At 35.0% G+C, this 20,437-nt stretch overlaps 2 protein-coding genes across 3 annotated transcripts in view; both read left to right on the plus strand.

Moving 5' to 3' along the window:
• The window catches only part of LOC139973452 (uncharacterized), a 64,822-nt gene extending 61,533 nt beyond the window's left edge, over positions 1 to 3,289 (plus strand). Inside the window, exons 5-8 of one of the 2 annotated variants that reach the window (XM_071980143.1) lie at positions 120 to 331; positions 738 to 1,043; positions 1,827 to 2,091; positions 2,896 to 3,289. In XM_071980143.1, coding sequence (XP_071836244.1) covers positions 120 to 331; positions 738 to 1,043; positions 1,827 to 2,091; positions 2,896 to 3,080 — 968 coding nt within the window. In that variant the 3' untranslated portion in view covers positions 3,081 to 3,289. The remainder of the gene's footprint in view (positions 1 to 119; positions 332 to 737; positions 1,044 to 1,826; positions 2,092 to 2,895) is intronic. The other variant, XM_071980144.1, reaches the window with a different exon arrangement.
• A 5,998-nt stretch (positions 3,290 to 9,287) lies between these two features.
• On the plus strand, positions 9,288 to 20,087 carry LOC139973854 (uncharacterized). The gene is made up of 8 exons (XM_071980728.1): positions 9,288 to 9,403; positions 14,228 to 14,258; positions 14,789 to 14,961; positions 15,870 to 16,134; positions 16,606 to 16,841; positions 17,133 to 17,444; positions 17,994 to 18,255; positions 19,585 to 20,087. The coding sequence occupies exons 1-8, from the start codon at positions 9,323 to 9,325 to the stop codon at positions 19,887 to 19,889; spliced, it is 1,665 nt and encodes a 554-aa protein (XP_071836829.1). The 5' UTR covers positions 9,288 to 9,322; the 3' UTR covers positions 19,890 to 20,087.
• Positions 20,088 to 20,437: the final 350 nt, after the last annotated feature.

Below are 20,437 nucleotides of genomic sequence, written 5' to 3' on the forward strand. Positions count from 1 at the left end.
CCACAGTTGACAGTTTGGAATTCATATGGCTAAATCAGGCGCGGATCCAGAGGCCTGGGATGAACACCCCCCCCCCCCCATTTCATTCCTTAAAACTACCGACATATTTATTCCTGCAGACGTTTTAACCCTTTGCCCCTACAACATGGTCTATATAAACTGCAGCAACTCCTGTCAGCGGACTTGTGGTGCTCCAGAAATGTGTCAGGATGGGGTCTGTAATGAAGCCGAAGCCTGTGTTTGTTCCGATGGATACTTCATGAAAGGATCAGACTGTGTACCTCAAGAACAGTGTGGATGTTACGAATCAGAGGGACAAACAGTTATTCTAGTCAGTTGTTTTTCATTTCATTGTCTAACTTTTGGGCAGTCAAATCTGCAGGAATATGTGAAAGACTGTGCACTGTGACAGTTTTCCAACAACTATTCCATAAACAACAAGTAAAGTTCAAGACTCTTTTCCATAATGACCAGTCACTGTTAATGCTTTCAATATTTCTAAATATTTATAATATAAGGCCAATCAAACTCCAATATATAAATCCATGCTGAGTTCATTTAACTTAACAGTTATAGGAATACCTGAAAAATTGTAATGTACTCCACGTATAGGGAATTTTAGTGATAAGCAAGACATTATAATACAGAACATTATTTACCATGGATTATAATAAACACAAAATCAGGGTTAAATGTAAACTGTAAAGATTAAAGTACAGAATTATTTTGTGTTTCAGGAAGGTGGCTCTTACGTGAACCCTGGATGTACAAGAAAAGGTGTTTGTACCAACGGGCAGATCACGTGGGATGAAGCATATGCATGTAGTTCTAATGCAGTTTGTGACGTCAGGGAAAACATAAGACAATGCTATTGTACTGGTGGCTACAGAGGAGATGGTGAAACATGCACGAGACTTAAAGATTGTCAGGAAATTTACGAGGATGGATCCAGGGACAACGGTATATACAGAATCAAACCAACCGGCTGGACTAGCGAGGCCTTTGAGGTTTACTGCAACATGACTGATGGAGGAGGATGGACGGTAAGTCATTCCATTAATTAACACCCAATGCTATCTGCACTGATTACACTGTACAGGGAATGCACTGCAGTAAGCTTCACTAACTGCAGTGTATGACATTGTACCATAATGACCACACTGTGCTACACTACACTGCACTATAACAAATACACTAAATTACCCTAGCTGCACATTAGTGAAATACACTGCATTGCATAGCACTACAAATCACTATTCTACACAAAGTACAAAAGTTATAGAGTACACATTTTGGGTGAACGTAGTAGCCTATACGTATCTTGTCATAACAACTGTAAATCACATATTGGTATTACAAGGTTATACATAACTATGAATAATTGCATGTAATGGCTGTACTGTAAACTCAGTTATCATTTATCAAAATAATCCTGTTCCATTCTACATAAAATACAAAACGATCAGTTAAATATGAAAATACACTATATCATTATAGCTAAACGAAATTGAAACGTATTTTCCTTACGGAAAATTACCAAACTAAAGCGCTTCAATGTATCTGCTTCCTCTCGTTTCAAACATTCCTTTTGGAGCGTTGTGTGATTGTGTCAGATTTTATTCAGGCTAATTTATGCAGTGCAATAAATTATCTTCAAAATGGAAACTTCTTTTAATGCAATGTATCAACGAGGTTTTCCTTTATCAGTTCCTTTAAATTCATTTAAGTCAAAGTTTCTTAACTTTAAAATTGATTTGAATGTTGACAATTAAGTTATTATTGCATCATGACAAAAGTATTCCTCTTATTCACTCATTTATACAAAGGTGTTCCAGCGTCGTGTGGATGGAACCGAGGATTTCTACCTCGGATGGAGCAGCTACAAAGAAGGTTTTGGAGATTTAAACCACGAGTTTTGGCTTGGAAATGATAAGCTCTCTCTCTTGACCAATCAAAAGAGATATGAAATCAGGATTGATCTGGTGAACAGAGATGGTGCTCCCTACTATGCCAAGTTTGACAACTTCTGGATCAATGACGAAAGCGATAAATATCGGTTATCTCAACTTGGAACCTACAGTGGAACAGCGGGTTTGTCACAATTTATTTTCTTCAATACATATCCTTTAAATATCATGACAATTCTACAACTTTAAGTACATTTAAATCGCTTAATCGCTTAAACAAGAACACAACAATACCACTTACCAATTAAACATTAACAGCAAAAGTAAATCATTCTCATATCCTGTTCTTTACCAATCTCAGCCCTTACACATATATTACATCCTTATACACAGACTTACGCAAACGGTTATACAACACTCATGCATCGTGCATAACACGACTTTCTTGAATCTACACTTGCTGATGATTAACATTAACATAATCGTACTGTAATATTAAAGAAGTCAAACCAAGTGTTAGATAATGTTGTTTGGTTAAGTGTCATTAACATTTTGACACACCAATGATTCCGTTACTATACTTAGGGCACTTGATTGAAAATACCCTAACTGGTCATCAATAATATTTCAATTAAAACTATTAGTAACTTCGTCATGTTTCTTTTCTATGTGTTTTACTTTTGTGTTTGTGATTAGTTCATACAATTTGTGATGAGAGCAGTACTGATATTAATAACAATATACAATAAAGACTATTATTATGATCATAAAATATAAAAAAAAACAAAGGAAAACAAATTAGAAATATTCAAATTTACCCTTCAGTAGCAATAAATGATACAATGAATCAATAAATTTTATTCATTCATGAAACTATTAATAAATATAACTCTAAACGCCGCCTTCTATTTCAGCAACACCCGTGTGTTTGTATTTCAGTGACATTACATATAACGCTAGTTGTTCCTTTCTTTGTGCTTCTTTGCAGACTCTCGCAGCAACTCTGATGGTTTTGCTCTTCGTAGACAACTCCACTACCAGTTCAGTACCAAAGATAGGGACAACGATATTGATAGCCGCCACTGTGCGGTTGAATACCACGGTGCCTGGTGGTACCGTGATTGCTATGAATCCAACCTAAACGGAGACTACCATGCCAGCCCAGGTAATTAGAGCAGTCTGTATTGGTATTACTTACCCGGCAATAAATACAACATCAAGTATTCAGAAATGAAGATTCGTCCCTTTTAGCCGGGAAAACGAGAGATTTTTTGACAAAACTGCAAAGTGTATTTGAGTAGAGCGAGCCAGTTTCTTTTTCCTCAATAAATATATAGACGTCGTCTGACTGGAAATATGGATAGAGAAGTCACGTGACTAATATTGAATTACATAACATCGAAGTCGCATTAAATTACAGGAAAACCATGTCAATATACTCTACCGATGTCGCTTATATATATCAAAATAAATCAACGAAACGCACGGTTATAATGGACATGTTTCTTGTTATATTTTCAATGTTTGCTCATTTATAATTAAATTTAACGTTGAATATTCCAAAAAATAAATTGAATTATTAACCTTGAGAAAAATAAACACTTTTTCACTCATGTTAACCGTTTTATTTATTTCAGTTTTAATTAAACTGGACGATTGATCAAAACCGGTATGATTTGAAAATAAAAGAACGACCATAGGATCAGTATGGTTCTAGCATCCACCCAACTCATCCCGCCGTTTCACCCTCAAACACCAACTCAGTATACCTCTCCTTGTGTCATCTTGGGAAACTTATATCGTTGGTTTCAGAAATATGGATAATTAAAAGCCGTCTTAATTTAAAGATCATTCTGTAATTATACTGTAGCAATTTTCAGCGCAACGATTAATTGTTCAGTTTGATATATTAACAGTTTTTAACGAAATGGCAAATGATTTTTATCTATTAATGAGGAATTCAACACTGTGCTTCAAAATGAGTATTTATCAAACGTCATCCATTTAGTAATCATTTTAACAATTAGCATCAATATTATCAATTGATTATATCAATTTAATACATCTCGTCAATTTAAAATTTTACAACAACATAATTCATTAATTTTGCTTCAGATTATCATAATTTTTCCCATGTTGAAACAAGAATAGGGTTTTACTCAGCTTCAAAATGTTGTTAAAAAAGTATCCATAACGATGCCAGTATAAAACAGGGACATATTTTACCCATTAGGAAATTGTCTATGCGTTGCAATACACAAATTCTTTTTCTTACAATATATTTACATCAAATAACCGTCCGAAATTAACACAGCGAGTACAACGATAGCCAATTTTTTCTGAACATTCCTTGTGTCAACCATGTGCGTCGTGCATGATGTGCTTTTACGACCCACACGAAGATCTGGTTATTTAATTGCCAAAGAAAATCCCAGAAATCCTTCTACGTTCAGGCATACATTTTTTTTTCTCACCTCTTTTACAAAACGAAGATATGTGCTGCATACGGAGTGATTGGAAGTAAATAATGGGATAGGGGAGCGGAGAAAGACAGTAACATAGAATATGAGAACATAGGCGTAGGAGCCTCATTTGATTTGGGGGACTGTAACGACTTGCCCGAAAAATACAACCACAATTTTTCGCGCGCACCGCGCGCGTTCCACATGTTAATGTGCATATCATATAGGCATTCATCGGTTATTACATCACCTGCCAATAACATAAAATCATTTTCCGTGTTATTACCCTTCCATATTGGTTACAATTGTTGGGGAAGTTGCTACAACAATAATGATGATAATACTATAACAAAAACACATTGCAAATTCTCCTTCTTTCAGTAGGTGCCAGTGGCGGAGCTAGGGGTATTGGTCAGGGGGGAGAAAATGGTCTGTAGGGGCGCTTTTGACACTATCTAAGCGGAGCGCCACCACAGGTTAGCGCGGAGCGTACAGACATTTTTTGAGTAAAGATACTCCCTAGATCGCCGGAAATTAACCTTTCCGGGCCTTGCTAATTTGCAGATAAACGAAGAATAAATAGTTGTCATCGATATTTGTCAGAAAATTGCACCAACAAATTGTGACAAATGTCAATAGGTATTTGAGAGCGCAATAAAAAAGTCAATAATCGCGAATAAGTTAAAAGTGCTAAAGAGCGGAAAAGGGCGCCAGCAGTCCATTTGAGTCCGTCAGGGGGGCATCCGCCCCCTCTGACTTTATGGACGCTCCGCCACTGGTAGGTGGCGCAAAATTCTCAGCATATTGCCCAAATTTTCACCCCCCCAAAAAAATTATTATTAATTATTATTATTATTCTTTCAGTAGGTGCCCGAAAAAAATCTCAGCATAAAAAATTGCCCAAATTTTCACCAATAAAATTGAAACAAAAACACACTGTAAAATATTATTCTTTCAGTAGGTGCCCGAAAAAATTCTCAGCATATTGCCGAATTTTCACCCCCTAGTAAAATGAAAAACACATTGCAAATTCTTCTTCTTCCAGTAGGTGTCCGAAAAAATTCTCAGCATGTTGCCCGAATTTTCACCAAAAAATAATTGGTTGGGAGGCTACAGCCCCCAGCCCCCCCCCCCGCCTACTACGCCTATGGGTGAGAAACGGGGAGGAGGAAAAAGGAGAGAGGGTTGGCCTACCCAAAGGAAAGGTCGTTCCACAACGACTTGTACCTTTCAAAAATGATAAACATCACTTTCCCAATGACATAAAATTATGTACCCAGTAAGCTTCGTGTTCCAATTCAAAATCGAAATAGACCTACGCTCAACTCTTTACAACATATATTGCATTCATTCAATGTGTAAATCTCCCGAAGTAAGGTAATCACGACGTCATCAAGGGTTTGGGCAAGGGGTTTCCTCCAGCAGTAGCGATACCATTGGTATAGATTTTGCCAGGATACACTTCAATGTTATGACGTTTGCCTCAATGGAGGCAGGCTTGGTAACATACGTATTACTTTTCAAAGGGTTCATTGATGGTGTCCAATAACAGCGAAATGAAATAGTTAAAAATAGCGTCCATCTAAGGCACCATAACAAAGAGGAAGAATACTTGGCAGGGTGTTTTAGCTAACCACTTCTTTATTTTGTTAAAATGGGACACCAAGTGTACATGGCTTGATCAATTAGTACTGTGAATCAGAGACAACCGTTAACCAGTATAAGCGGAAGTGTGTTATAACACCGCAACACATGTACAACCTATTAGCAGATGCTACTGTACAACCAATGTACATGGCTTGTTCAGTAATAGTACTGTGAATAAGAGACATCCGTGAATCAGTATAAGCTGCAAGTGTGTTATAACATTGTAACACACACGTTAGACCTGTCAGCATATGCTACTGTGGAAAATTATTAACATATCAATGCATTAATCAAAGGCGGTTTCGACTAATTACTGGTTATGAGTCTTAACAAGTATCCGTATGTTTGACTAGTTAGTATGTATACCTTGTAAAGATGGTTCAAATTACAGATTTTAAGCGTTTTGCAGTAAAGGGTCATTCTCTTTCTGATTAAATGTGGACGAAATTATTGGCGGAACCTTTCAAGTAGTCTGGTTAGTCCAGTCAATCAGTATGCATAGGATTGTATTTTGAGTTTGTAATACATGTTAATAAATTATAACACTTCAGTTTTTACTGAATAACGGGTACTCACCTGTGCCAGTCTTAACTAATCAGGCCATGAGAATCGGCTGAATGGGAAAATACGCAAATCATGTGCATTGGCAAGCAATGTAATACTGTTTACTGTCTCCGTAGTATGACAGATGACGTCTACTATCAATCCTGGCTATGTGAAATAAAGTTGAGTGAATACCCACCAATTTTTTAATTATCAATAGCCGGTTAAGTTTTCATTCTAAAACTAGCCGACAGTAGACAATTGTAACATTAACGATTTACATGCAACTGTGTTCGTGGAGCAAGAACGGGGAGAGTTGAGCAGGTATTTTCCCATAAGAAATTTTCTTTGTAAATGCTACTATGGCCCAGATTTTTTGTCAACAATTCATATCGAAATTTCGTCTATTTTGTCTAAATATTTTACCTCAACTTTCGTAGTCGTTGTTTCGAATTCTCAAATTTTCTTTTCCTTGGATCGCTGCTGTCTTTTTTGCTGAGTCGAAGCCTCCAATAAATTCTGATACTATTACTAACGTTTACTTATTTTTGTCTCGATAGCCGCTTAACGCTATTATATCAATAGCATTAATGCCATCAATGCTAAATGAGGACTTAATTTTTGCTCGCACCCTTCATACTAAAAGTTTACTTTCTCGGAAATCGTTTGCTTTCAATTAGCTTATGCAACTAGCTGAGATCGGGACTCAACTTGCAGAGGTACTTTTCTTTTGGCAAATTATATTCATCCGCCGGTGAGTTTACCGTGCATTATATACAGGTTAATAAACAGTCAGCTAACGACAACGGCCAATCAGATTCGAGAATTAAAAGAAGTATGTATGGACACTAGTTAATAAACTATATTAAATAGAAAATAAAATATTCGAACTCAATGTGCAAAGATCTCAATGAAATGAGACGCCGGATGTAGCCATGCGCAAAATACGAATAATATTCACCTTTCCATTATGAGGGGAATAGTTGATAAGCCATGCAAGAGGATAATTGATAACGTTCTTTGATGAGTGTACTACATTCGAGAGCTTTATTGCACAAAAACAGAATATCTGACATACAAAAGCAAAACATTAATCTAAATTTGAATTGAATGGGAATCATACTCGTTAGTTCAACGTTTTCGTTTTTTTTGGTCGTGTCTAGGTACTATCGACTTTTATTTATTTATTTATTTATTTATTTATTCGAATGACCAATCCTTGTTATTTTCCCTCCTTCACAGACTTTCTCAGCAACCCTGATAGTAATGCTCTTAGTTCTTACCTTAACTATTAGTTCACTACCAAGAATAGTGACAACGATTCTAATAGTAATAACTGTGCCGTTACTCGTCATGGTGCATGGTAGTCATATAATTGCAATTATTCCGATCTCAATTCAAAATACACTGCTACTCAAGGTAGTGACCACAGTACTCCATGATATTATTTACCTGACAGTTATTTACAACATCAATTCTTCCGAAATGAAAATTCGTCCCTATTAACTAAGAATACGAAAATTTTGTTCACATTTCTAATTTAAGACTGACCACTATACTACGTTTATTGTAACGGTTGGAGCTATAGATGCGGAAATCTTATATAAGCGGTTTTGTGGGGAGGGATAAAGCTATGATATAGTTGAGTGAGTGAGTATGACCTCATGTATTTTTTTTTTTGTCAATTTATCTTACAATTAGACTAACAGTTCATTCTGGCTCCTCCATCTCCCCCCTCGGTCCTCCGACCGTTAAATTCACATTAGTTTGATGAAGAAGGCAGTTGCCATTCAGCATGTCTCTCATGTTGAGAGTGAAATTCATCAGAAATGAACTGCTCTAAATATTAAAACGTCAAATATTTACCATTAAATATGATATCAAAAACTTGTAGATATGAATTGAATTGAGTTGATAGGTTTTTTTTTTCAATTTATATTTTCTTTGTCGTGTTTGGCTTGTGAACAATTTTCTGTAAATAATAATACTCTTCGATAAATTTTAGACCATAATTTGCTTGCTTAAAGCTAATTATTGGATCTGATTGGGTGTCAATTTTATTTACCAGTGATTCCTTTTTGCGATCAATACGTATTCACAAACCAATATATAACTGTGAGAATAACGGTTATCAAAAGTAAGCAAAAGGGAAGAGTCACTGGAGGGTATACATTCGGTGATGTGCTTGCCTACCCTCCTCCCCCTCCCTTTCCCTAGACCCTCTACCACGAAAATGGTTCAATCGATCAACTTTTGTGCCGTTTGGACTTTTGGTTTGAGAAAACCTTTTGTTGGCCTCTTTTTCTAAACGTTGCTCGAATAGTTAACGAGTGTCACCTGTACCCTGCAGAAAGTGTTGTGTGTACACCCAATCATAACCTCCGCCAGTCATATTATACATTTACGATATATTGTTAATATCATCTTCATTTACTTCCTCGTTTAAAATTACATCAGCCGCTTGTAGACTTGCGTATTGGAACGCTGTCACACCCAATCATGTCACGCCATGACATTTCTAAGCTTCTATTTACATACAACCTAACGGAAGACAAGAAGGGACTTGTCAAGATGGGATGGTCCACTAGTTCCAAACGTCATGTAATACGTTAAAGACCTTTAAAAGTTTCAACAGGCGTCTTCGGTACTTATTATTCGTGAATTTCCGCATTTGAAGCGAAACGGCGAACCGTTCTTGATGGTCACTTTAGTCATTCATGTAGATAATCTCAGTTATCATTCGCCAAGCACAAGGCTCGCAAGATGGGGAACCAAAGAAGGGAACTTTTCTGCGTCAACTTTTTCACATTGTTGATAGGATGGAATGTCCTTGCATTAATAACGGTAAGTTTTTGAAAAATGTTATGGTCAAGTTGGGTGGAGGAATTTAAGAAAACACTGTGCATTTATTATCACTGCAGTGCTTTTAACACCACGTTGTATTTACCATAATTGATACCGAAATACTGTTAACAATTTTAAAAGAAGGTATTCAATAATTTCACGATTTTCGAAATATTTGATATCTCAGCTTTACAATTATCAAAAGATAAAAATTAGAAATAGTAAAGTTGTCTTAACAGGTGATGTAGGTTAACAATCAGTTGAGTCAAATAGTTATTTTACGAAACACTCTGATGTAGGTTGCACTTCTATTTTTTTCACCGAGATAGCAAAATGAACCGCTCTTTTAAATCTATTACACCTGTAATTTGCATACGTCAACAGAACAAAAACAATTTAATATATATAACAATTAATATATATTTAACAGATATCACTTCGTATAATATTCATGTTTCAATATTTTTCATAATTAGAAATGTAGCTTGCTTAGCCGACGTGATTTTTAAAAGTTTGAACCTAACCTTGATCTATGATATGCACTAAATATTGATATTCATCATCATAAGTTTTCCCACTCTGTCGAGTGATGTTTTCCTTTGGCAGTGAAGAATTGTTCAGCTATGATAACCCCCGCTTGTCAGTCTGAAATAAAATTAGATGATTAAGACTCAGTTTTCAGTATTCAGTTTTAAAATGTCGTTGTAAGGAACTCGAGTTAAGGCTTTTTTGTATTCATATTGTTAATGTTTCCTATCGGTATGACTATAGGTGTTAAGTAGATGTATTTCAATCCCTGGTTAGGAGAGTCTCAAATTGTACAATTTATAAGAATCAATAAGAAATGACATTGAACAAGTTCACAATTTTACAATTTTACCGATCCTTTGCTCCTTACCAAAAAAAGAGAGATATTATTGCATTTTTATTCCTTTTTATATTAAAGGAAATCAAATACTTATAGAATGCTAAATTTCTTTGAAAGCTCGGTAGGTCTATGTGTTGCTGCATAATCTACAAATAATCTATGCTAGATTAGACAATATTGATATTATAATTCAGTCCTATGTAAAGTCCATATAATTGATTGTAAAACTTGTTCTTGGATGATGTTCCTCAGCGGTTAGAACTTACACAATGGTGTTACAAAATGTAATAGAAAAGTAAACGCCCGCAATTTAGAACATTGTATTTTTGTTTCACTGACAGAATGTCTCAAATTGTAAGATGCATATTTCTATTATTATATTTACGCAGTTCTGGAACTCTTAATCTATAGTAGCTCTTTTTCTGAGTAATTTTACTATTTCTGGACATCAAAACTAAACAACAAAAAAAGTAGGCATTTACAAGACGTTAAAAGTGTCAAATAATACATCAGTTTGAAGTTTTGCAAGTTGGTAGCCTATCTATTGAATATTCTGTGGACTTGATATTACTTATATAATGAATAAAAGGCTTGCTCAAGAATCCTTGTGAAAATTTATCGATCTATGTGAGACGCCATATTAGAAAACATAAAGATATCTTATTTTCAGTTCTTATACACTGTATTGACCACGAACACATCCTACTTACTTGGGCAATTTACGTTGCGAGATGTACAAATTGAAACGGTTATAAATCAAACAGTTTTACTTGAACATTCGACCACTTTGTATAGGAAACTAAATTCAACAATATATAACAGCGTTCCTCGTTAATATTCTGTGAATTGCATCTTTGTTTGTGTACAAAATTACTTCTTGGAGCTAGTTTGACAGCGTAAACAGTTTTGAAGGTTTCTTCCTCCGAAAAACAAAAGTATTGTCTATATGTAAACCAGGCTATATATTTTTTCATAATTTGAAATATTTGGTAAGCTTGGACAGAAGCATTGTTGCTCCGAGAGTGATTGGTTTTTGAACTGTAAATGCAATGTTTATTTCATATTTACGGTAACAAAGATCAAACTTAGCAAGATGTACACGGTCCTACTTTTGCGACAACCTGTTTCTACGACATTTATTCGATTGTCTTCTCAAGTGTACATTTGAAAAGTGATGCCGCACTCTGAAATTTAGTATTTTTAACAAACTATTTCACAAATGATAGTCCGTTTTTATAATTTACTCTCAAAGTATCATGTCTGCGTACTCATTTCATATTCTTCTGGGTTTTATCCATGATATCTTTATGGTTTTAATAAATGTAGATTGTCTATCGAAAGCCTCTTGCATTTTCGTAGAGTATAAAGGAACTTACACTTAAAAACTTCCTGAATAAATAAAAGTATAGTTTTTAACTTGGATAGATCTCAAGAAAATATAGGTTAGAAGTGAAATGAGAGGACCACGAATGATTTCATTTAAACAGTATTTCTTTTAGTTGGTTTCACAACTTTTGTGACTAGATAATGTACTCAAGTTCTGCTTTTGGTTTCGCCTTATTAAGTAGAGTGAACATGTAGAGGTGATATGCTCTTTATTAACGGATTTCTATTTTTCACACATTTGTTAAACAATACAATATGTTTTCAATAACAAAAGTGAACATGAGTTTATATCAGTAAAGAAAAGTTTACGGCAGTATTTTAGTTTTGATTTCAGAGTTTTAGCATCATATGAAAGGAACCTTCATTGCAAAACTATTGACGGGATCTAAAATAAGAAAAAGGTTTTAATGAAACTGAATTTGTTTTTAAATTCAAAAACCAAAATATGTAAAATTGTATGAACAAAGGTAATGATCAACATTTTTACAAATATATGTATCAAATTCAGCCATCATTTTATCAAAAGCTATCAACAATATTTCTTCTGGGTATCCAAGCAAGTTATATTCAGTGTAACCTTTTATGAGAATAACATTTTGCATTATTAGAAAGAACTGATATGACCATATCCTAACACTGTAAACTTTATATGGAGTTTGTGTCATGAGACTCATTCTTTAAAATATTACTGTTAACTCTGACGACGCATTTTACTATGTAATGTTAAAGCTAGAAATTCAATGCAGATGAACGAAACTGTCGAATTATTGCATTAAATACCAAGTTCATCCGTTATTTCATTTTAGTATTAATCAGACACAAGATCACACTCATTCTGATTCAAGAACGAATAATTGTTCTGGTTAACCAAAATGATATAGCTGACAATCCGAAAAGCTTCGCAAGCTTTCAAGTATGCTACGACAAACATAAAGTGGGTAAATATTAGCATTATCTTTGACCTCGGCCATTTGGTTACCAATTCACTTACACATCCTTGTTCTAAACCCAATTGGATATCAGTAATCGCTTTTACCAAAATGGCTTGTACGGTCACAGAGAAATTGCCTAACAGTATCGGTATAGGCGTATGTATGTTACCATGCACATCAAATGTATGTCGAAGATATATCATACCATTGTGTTCTAAGAACTTTACAATTACATAGAAAAAGTAAACTAATTTTACACGTGGTGGTAACATTAAGTAGGTTATCGTCCAGTTTATGTTTATTTTAGATTTATATAGCTTTCCTTTTTTATTGATATAGCATATTTTTAACATTACGTAAAGCTACACATCAGGGGTCACTTAGCCGAATTGTATTCTAAGAACTTTACAAATACATGATAAACGTATAAATTGATGATAATGTGATTATTACATATTGGGGTTAACTCGCTTGCAATTTATGTATATTGTAGATTTATACCGCTCTGTTCTGGATATACCAAACAGATTTTTAATGTTACATAAAGGTACACATCAGTAGCCAATGAGTTCACATTATCGGTATAACTTCATTTCATGCTCACAGAAAATATAGCAATTTGGTGAGTAACGAAAAGATTAAGACATTAGATTTAACAAATATATCAATAATTAATGTGCACTTATACTTGCCAGAGCGATATTTCTCTATACAAATGACTTGTCTTAGCGGCAAAGCGTTGGTTCCGTTCATACGAAACAGCATTTCCATTTTATATCCAGATAAAGGTACTGAGTTACTTCATGAGATGTAATGAAATTCATGATAGACTTTTATAGCACATAAGGATTAAGCATCTGTGTTTAATTCCCTACAAAGTCTTTGTTCACTGCGAACGATGTTTTAAAAGCATCGGTAAAAATAGGATCTCCTGCAAATAGAATGAAAATGTTGCTTGCGGAAACAATGAAATGATAACAAAATGAGAGACATGAAATAAAAACTATAGAGCGGTAATTGTCATCTCGCATCACGGCGGATATTTTCGTGTAAGCTCTGCATTGTACATGTTCAAATCGAAACGAAAAACAACACATTTGCCAATTATAACACTGTCTTGAGAGAGAGAAAAAAGAAGCAAGAGTAGAATGTGTAGCTCAAAATAATAAATTTTCCCATAAGAAGAAAAATCATATACCGACAAGGAAATAGAAAGAGAAAACAGTGGATTTTGACAGTTGTTGTTATTCTGAGGATATCTGAATCTGATAACAAGAAAAAATATTATTTTGAGGACGATCGGACAGTTTACCTAATATGCTTCTCTAAAAAAAAACGGTCCATTGTTTCAGAAAATATTTGTTTACACCAACCTTTCTTACGTTAGTTGTTTCCGTAAATACTATTGTTATATTTTGATTATGTATTTGGAATTAACGATAATTTCAATAGTAATGACAATTAACGCATTTAACACTTCATCACAGAATGAATGCTTTAATATTTAATAAAGTGAAAGGAAACGTAAACGCATGAATATGGTAGAATTGAACCTTTCTTAAACTCCAACAATTCATTGATATTTATGTGCATTGAGGATATAAAGATCAGTCTATACGTTTCTTGTCTTATATGTAGGCTTCTGCTGACGTCACAGATCGATCATCGAGTAAGTTAACTTTTGATATTGACTATAAGTATAATTCCTTACACTTTAGCGTAAAAAGATTCAAAAGACCCTTTACGATTCCAGGTGATAGTATTCGTATTTGAAAGCATCTGCACGTTTGTTCATTAATGTAGATCTTCCGTAAGGATAAATTTAACATCAGAAATAAGAAACAAAATTGTTGTAAAAGTTTATATTAATTGTTGAGGGAGGTAGAAATGTCATTCATTGACAGACAATAGCTTTCTCGATCGTTTGTAATGCTGTTATGATGATTTCATTGGCTCTGAGTTATCGGCGTGTAAACTAACTCGTTTTGATAAAGACCTACATGAAAATATAAAAAACAAAATAAAACAATTAAATAACTCTGCCTTAGCAGCAACTCTGGTAGACATGATGACAATTAAACATTTACAGGTTATTATCGGAGAGTAACATATACCTCGGATAGATAGTCCATAGATACTGATGGTTGCAATTCTCGCAAGAAAAAAAGAGAGTTAAGGTTGCTTTTATCCCTGTTGTAGGTTTATCGTACTTTCTATTCCAATCAACTGAGAACCCGAAAGATTGCCAAGAAATCCTCAATACATGTTCAAATACCCAAAATGCATCTGGTGTCTATAAAATCAAACCTGCTGGTTTCCCAGAGCCGTTCGAAGTATACTGTGATAAAGACTTACGCAGTGATGGATGGACGGTAAGTTGACAAAGTTAGATAAGCTTTTAAATACTTTCAAAACTTCATAATATAATACTGGACTTGTAAAACAAATAGACCAACGGAGACCTAAAACACTCAGGAACTTTATTACTGAACGTTTTTCCTGAGCCTCTTCGAACAACAGGAGACCCAATTTTGATTGTACTTCATAAAGCAGCATTAAAATTGCATACCAACGTAGTAAATGAAGTTGATAAGTCATGGTTCTGTCAAATATCGAGAGCGAAATGTTCAACTTTCCGACCTAATTGTATTTTATGCATGTTGAAACGAAATATTATTAAGAGTGACGTAGTGTTGACGAAACGAATCAACTTCACTACTAACTTGCCAATTTAAAGGAGTTACTGGTGAATAAACAATGTGGTAGTTATATTGAAGAAAAACGTGTTTCAAACTGCTAGTTTAAAATCTCATCTCGATATCTTGCCTGCAACTTGAGATATTGTTGATTAAATTACTTATGTTCTTATAATTCTCTTGTTGATTTATTCTTGAAATCTGATAAATTTAGAAGTTAACTTAATTGTCAAAGTTCTCAATACTAAGAATTTACATCAAAATATATCTTTGTTGTAGAAATATTATTTTGTTCCGTGGATAAATGATTGACAATTTATTAAAAAGGATATTTATTTTATCACCTGAATTGCCATGATGACAACATCCATTCTGCTGTGGCCAGATGGATTGGCAAAATGTCATGGAAACTAAAAAAAAAAACAATTCTTCGCGTTGGAAACATCCTATGAGAATGTAATTTTCGCCTAAATATTAAAAAAAAATCAGCAATTTTGCTATACAATCAGTTCAAGCCACCACAAAAAACTCTTTATTGTGCAAGAAATAAACATTGGCCAACCTCTTTCTTTTTATAACGACAGGTAATACAGCGACGGACGAATGGATTCATCAACTTTAATCGGAATTGGGACGATTACAAGCACGGTTTTGGATTTCTGGGAAGTGAATTTTGGTTAGGAAATGAGAAAATTGCTCACCTAACAAATCAAAAGAAGTATCAACTTCGTATGGATTTTACGAATGCTACAGGGCACTCGTATCATGTGACCTACGACGATTTTCGTATTGTTGATGAATGGAGCCAATATTCTATTCAAAGTCTTGGAGAGGAAGGTGGCAATGCAGGTAAATGTTCTGTGTTTACATTTCTGTTTTATCTCAGGGAAGATCGATTTTCATGTTATCTCACGTTATCGTTATAACCTATGTTAAAAGAGGCGAATGTGGGTACGTGCCACGTTTCTCTTAAATTGTTCAAGGTTTCCTTTCAGAATGTTTTAATAGAAGTATTGAAACATATATTCATCACCCAAGAAGAGAAAAACTTCATAGCACCAAAATTTGAACAGAACTATGCCTTAACGTACTAAAACAATACAAAAATATCCTTGCTGTTGTCCAGATTGTGTTGCGTACCTTGTATATACCGAAAATTGTTTCAATCCCCCGTCCCCCGCCCATCTGTCTGTACTGTTGGTGATAAGGTTGTATCGGAAGCAATTGCAAATTTTCTAAACCATTTAATAATTTCAATGCGTCAAAGATGTCACAAATACCAAGTCGATTTTAAGATAATATTTTCCTTAACTTTACCAGATCCAGACCCAGAGTGGTGTCCATCGAATACGAGGTTTTCTAACAGTACATGCGAGAGACGTTGTACCGAACCCAATACGTGTATCACTTCAGGTTCTATGGAATCGGAAAGATGCATCTGTCCAGACGGTTATATGATACAAGGAGAGGACTGCATACCTGAAAGTCAGTGTGGATGCTTTTTACAAGAAAAGGGAAGAGTGCTTAATATACGTCAATGTATCATTGAGACGTTTGTTTGTCTTTTTTTCTCATTCAAACTGCTCCAAAAATATATGCTGATTGTTTAAAATTCATCCAGAAGATAATAATAGTATGGAAGATTCTGCAGCACTAGACAATTCCTCTTTTTCCGATACCTTTTTACTTGTATATACTCTTGGCATAAATTATTCTATGAAATATTAATGAGCGTTACGTGAAAACAACACTGGTTGTGTCAATTTGACTTAAATTTATTAGTGACAAGTGATTCAGCAAATAGTTTTTGATAAACTGAAATTGTTAAAATCTATTTTCCACGACAGGACGATGAATCATTTGTCAATTCTGACTGTACTTACCGTGTAAACTGCATCGACAATCGGCTGAGTTATGAAGATGACTACCGATGTAGTGACAATGCAACGTGTCAGGAGAGAGACGGAGTGCGAGGATGTATTTGCAACCATAGGTTTGAAGGAGATGGGGTAACGTGTATCGAACCCGCAAAGGATTGCTACGAGATATACAAAACAGGGATCCATGTCGATGGGGTTTATACCATCTATCCTTCTGGCTGGGAGGATTCTGGCTTCCAGGTCTACTGTGAGATGTCAACAGACGGAGGAGGATGGACGGTAAGTTTTCACATTTCCCAAGAGAGTGATAACTTCTAACCATCCTGATCGAGTCAACGGAAAAATGATTTAACATTACAAACTTGAGAGTTTTGTTGTGCTGAGTATTTTTCTTGGACGAGAGATGTCCGATGAACTTACGATGTTTTATCGAAACTAGCCCTCAAATGCGTAAGCCATGTATCGTCTTACATTGAACAGCTTCTAAAAACAAATATCAGTATCTTAACATAACGGTAAACATAACGGTAATTTCAATACCTTTAATGGTTGGCCTTGTTTGCAGTGCTTCGCGAACGAAACATGATCAATGTTCTGAGATAATTTTAAGAGTAACACTCTGTGGCAGAATTTTTTTGCTGGCGATAAACATCTCTATACCTTTCTCAGATAAAATAATGCATAGGCACCACTCGTATATTAAGTACTCAAAACACACGCGTGTTTACCGGTAAACTAGTTGCGAACCAAATTCCATGAAATGGTACGAGAACACAATGGAACTATATTTAACTTTATATCCATATTTATATATTTACATGTTTCTAGGTTCTCCAGAGAAGGAGGTCTGGTTCAGTTAACTTCTATCGTGGTTGGAATGAATACAAGGACGGGTTTGAAAGTCCAAGCAGTGATCACTGGCTTGGTAACGACAAGATTCACGACCTTTCAGTTCAGAGGTCATACCAACTTAAGGTGGATCTGACAGATTCAGCTGGTTCACAGTATTACGCCCTCTACTCCACATTCAGCATTGGAGACGAGCGTGACAAATATACGCTCTCTTTAGGCTCGTACTCGGGAAATGCAGGTTGATATTTTTGGCAAAACTTAATTTATTAAGCTTTGCTTTGATAACGTTAGTTTGTAGTTTTGTTTTCATTTCACAATAAACTCCACAAACTTGCTCGAAAAAATGAAACTTGCTAAGTGGCACAAAATATATAAACATTTAATATATATCCCATTTTCCTTTTTAAACTTGTTATTACTCTTAATCTACTACATCAGTATTGCCTTTAATGATGATTTTAATAAACCCCCAAGACATCGTGGTTCAACCAATATGCCATGATTACGTCATTTCCTAGAGAATTAGAATACAAAATATGTTAATCTTAATAACTTACAAAATGCATGCGGTAGATAAGATGAAATGTCTTAATAATGGTCATTTTTTAACTTTTCCGAGCTGCAATCAAGATTGATATATTTTGACCAACTGTACATCTGCATTACGCACTCATTGGAAGATGCAGCCTATCCCATTTATCATAATTAAAACAACAAATGAGCCTATAATGCTGTTCAAAACAAACGAGCATAGCTTGCTGATCGACAAGACACGAACAATGATGAGCTTTACTGTTCAAACTGAGAAAAATGGAAATTCAGAACACTTTAAACATTAAACCTTGGCACAAAAACTGAATCTGAAACTGAATAATACCTGCGGGCTATGGTTTATTAATATTAACGAAATATCGCTTGCAGTGTCACCGTGATACCCGATAGAGTTGCTTGGTTTGGCGGGATCGCGTCCACTACATCTCTCTGTTTTGTATTTGTTTTGCGTTTTTTATATATAGAAAATGTCAGTGTTCTTATGATGTCCCTTTTAACACTTTGTTATAATATCATTAATGTGAACAAATACAATAATGTACTTAATTTAATCGAAAGTGACTCATGCACAACACACTCATGGAAGTGATGATCTTGACACCATATGATGTGATGTTCAATCGCACATTTCTTTTACTTCTGATGAATTGAGTAAATTGGAAAACCTGTATATCTACGAACCTGGCTAACAAAAAGAATTGAGCGCATAATTTCGGACCGAAGTGGTGATAAATAATATCAATTCGCCCCCCCCCCACCCACCCCATCTCACTACAAATAACCGTGTTTCCTTTCAGACATATAACATACTAACATACCAGCATGTATTTATTATACTTGCAAGCATGTTTAAATATAAACTAAGGTTAAATACGGTTATTAAATAAAATCTTCAAGATGTTTAACTTCATAACGGAACTGAAATGAAAATTCGTAGTCTATTATGGTTTGAGTTTTTCAGTTCCCTTTGTATGCAATGCTGATTAAATGCGTCCTCATTTCCATCCTCTTTTAGGTTATAACTCCATGAACTGGAACAACGGAGATCCGTTTAGCACGCACGATAGGGACAACGATGGCACAAATTTTGTCAACTGTGCTGAGAAGCATCGCGGTGCCTGGTGGTACCCGCATCGTAATTATTATAGTTATAATTACTGCATTTATTTTAGTCAAAGTGGACATTACTACTCTTGCACTGATTCTAACCTCAACGGAGACTACCAGTACAGCGGCTCCCGTGGAATCTTCTGGTATAATCTTCCTGGGAACGATTGCCGCCTCAAGGGTACAAAAATGAGGATACGGCCAGTTGGATAACAAACAATATCTCTCATATACATATAGTTGTGAAGTTTCGTAAACTCTGGATCCTGAGATATAGTTATCAATTATCCAGATTCAGTTTCATCAGTTTTTTTCAGAATTTTCTCGTCAGCCATGCATACAACAAATTCACCGGACTGCATCATTGTTGCCTGTTTCAGAGAAACATTGAGTGATATAACAACAATAAGAAGGACAATCAATAGTATACAACTTTCAGCCCTCAGAGACAGTTATGTGTAGAAAATTAAAGTGTAGGAAAAATCTAGGAAAGTTCACATAGGAACGATAAATCTAGTGCTTCCATTTCTTTACTAATTTAAAGAAAAACACGAACTTCTGTCTACGCAAAATGAAACTGGAAATAAAATGAAAGAGTCTCGATCTGTCTTTATTTGAGAGTACGCGCGCGACAGGATGTGTTCAAATCTTCAGTTGCTTCTGCCTTGTATGGATGACCTGCGTGAATGGTATCCTGTCATAGTATTTTTTGAGGAACCTCAGCAAAGCTATAAACTGAATCTTATAAAGCCCCATTGTAC

Source organism: Apostichopus japonicus, chromosome 9, assembly GCF_037975245.1.
Source record: "Apostichopus japonicus isolate 1M-3 chromosome 9, ASM3797524v1, whole genome shotgun sequence".
Taxonomy (NCBI): Eukaryota; Metazoa; Echinodermata; class Holothuroidea; order Aspidochirotida; family Stichopodidae; genus Apostichopus; species Apostichopus japonicus.

What these genes read in the sequence shown, in the direction of transcription:
- LOC139973854 (XM_071980728.1), top strand. Translation starts at nt 9,323, where the DNA reads ATGGGGAACCAAAGAAGGGAACTTTTCTGCGTCAACTTTTTCACATTG. An exon ending in TACGCAGTGATGGATGGACG is followed by an intron (nt 14,962 to 15,869) that starts GTAAGTTGACAA and finishes TTATAACGACAG; the next exon opens with GTAATACAGCGACGGACGAA. An exon ending in AGAGGAAGGTGGCAATGCAG is followed by an intron (nt 16,135 to 16,605) that starts GTAAATGTTCTG and finishes TAACTTTACCAG; the next exon opens with ATCCAGACCCAGAGTGGTGT.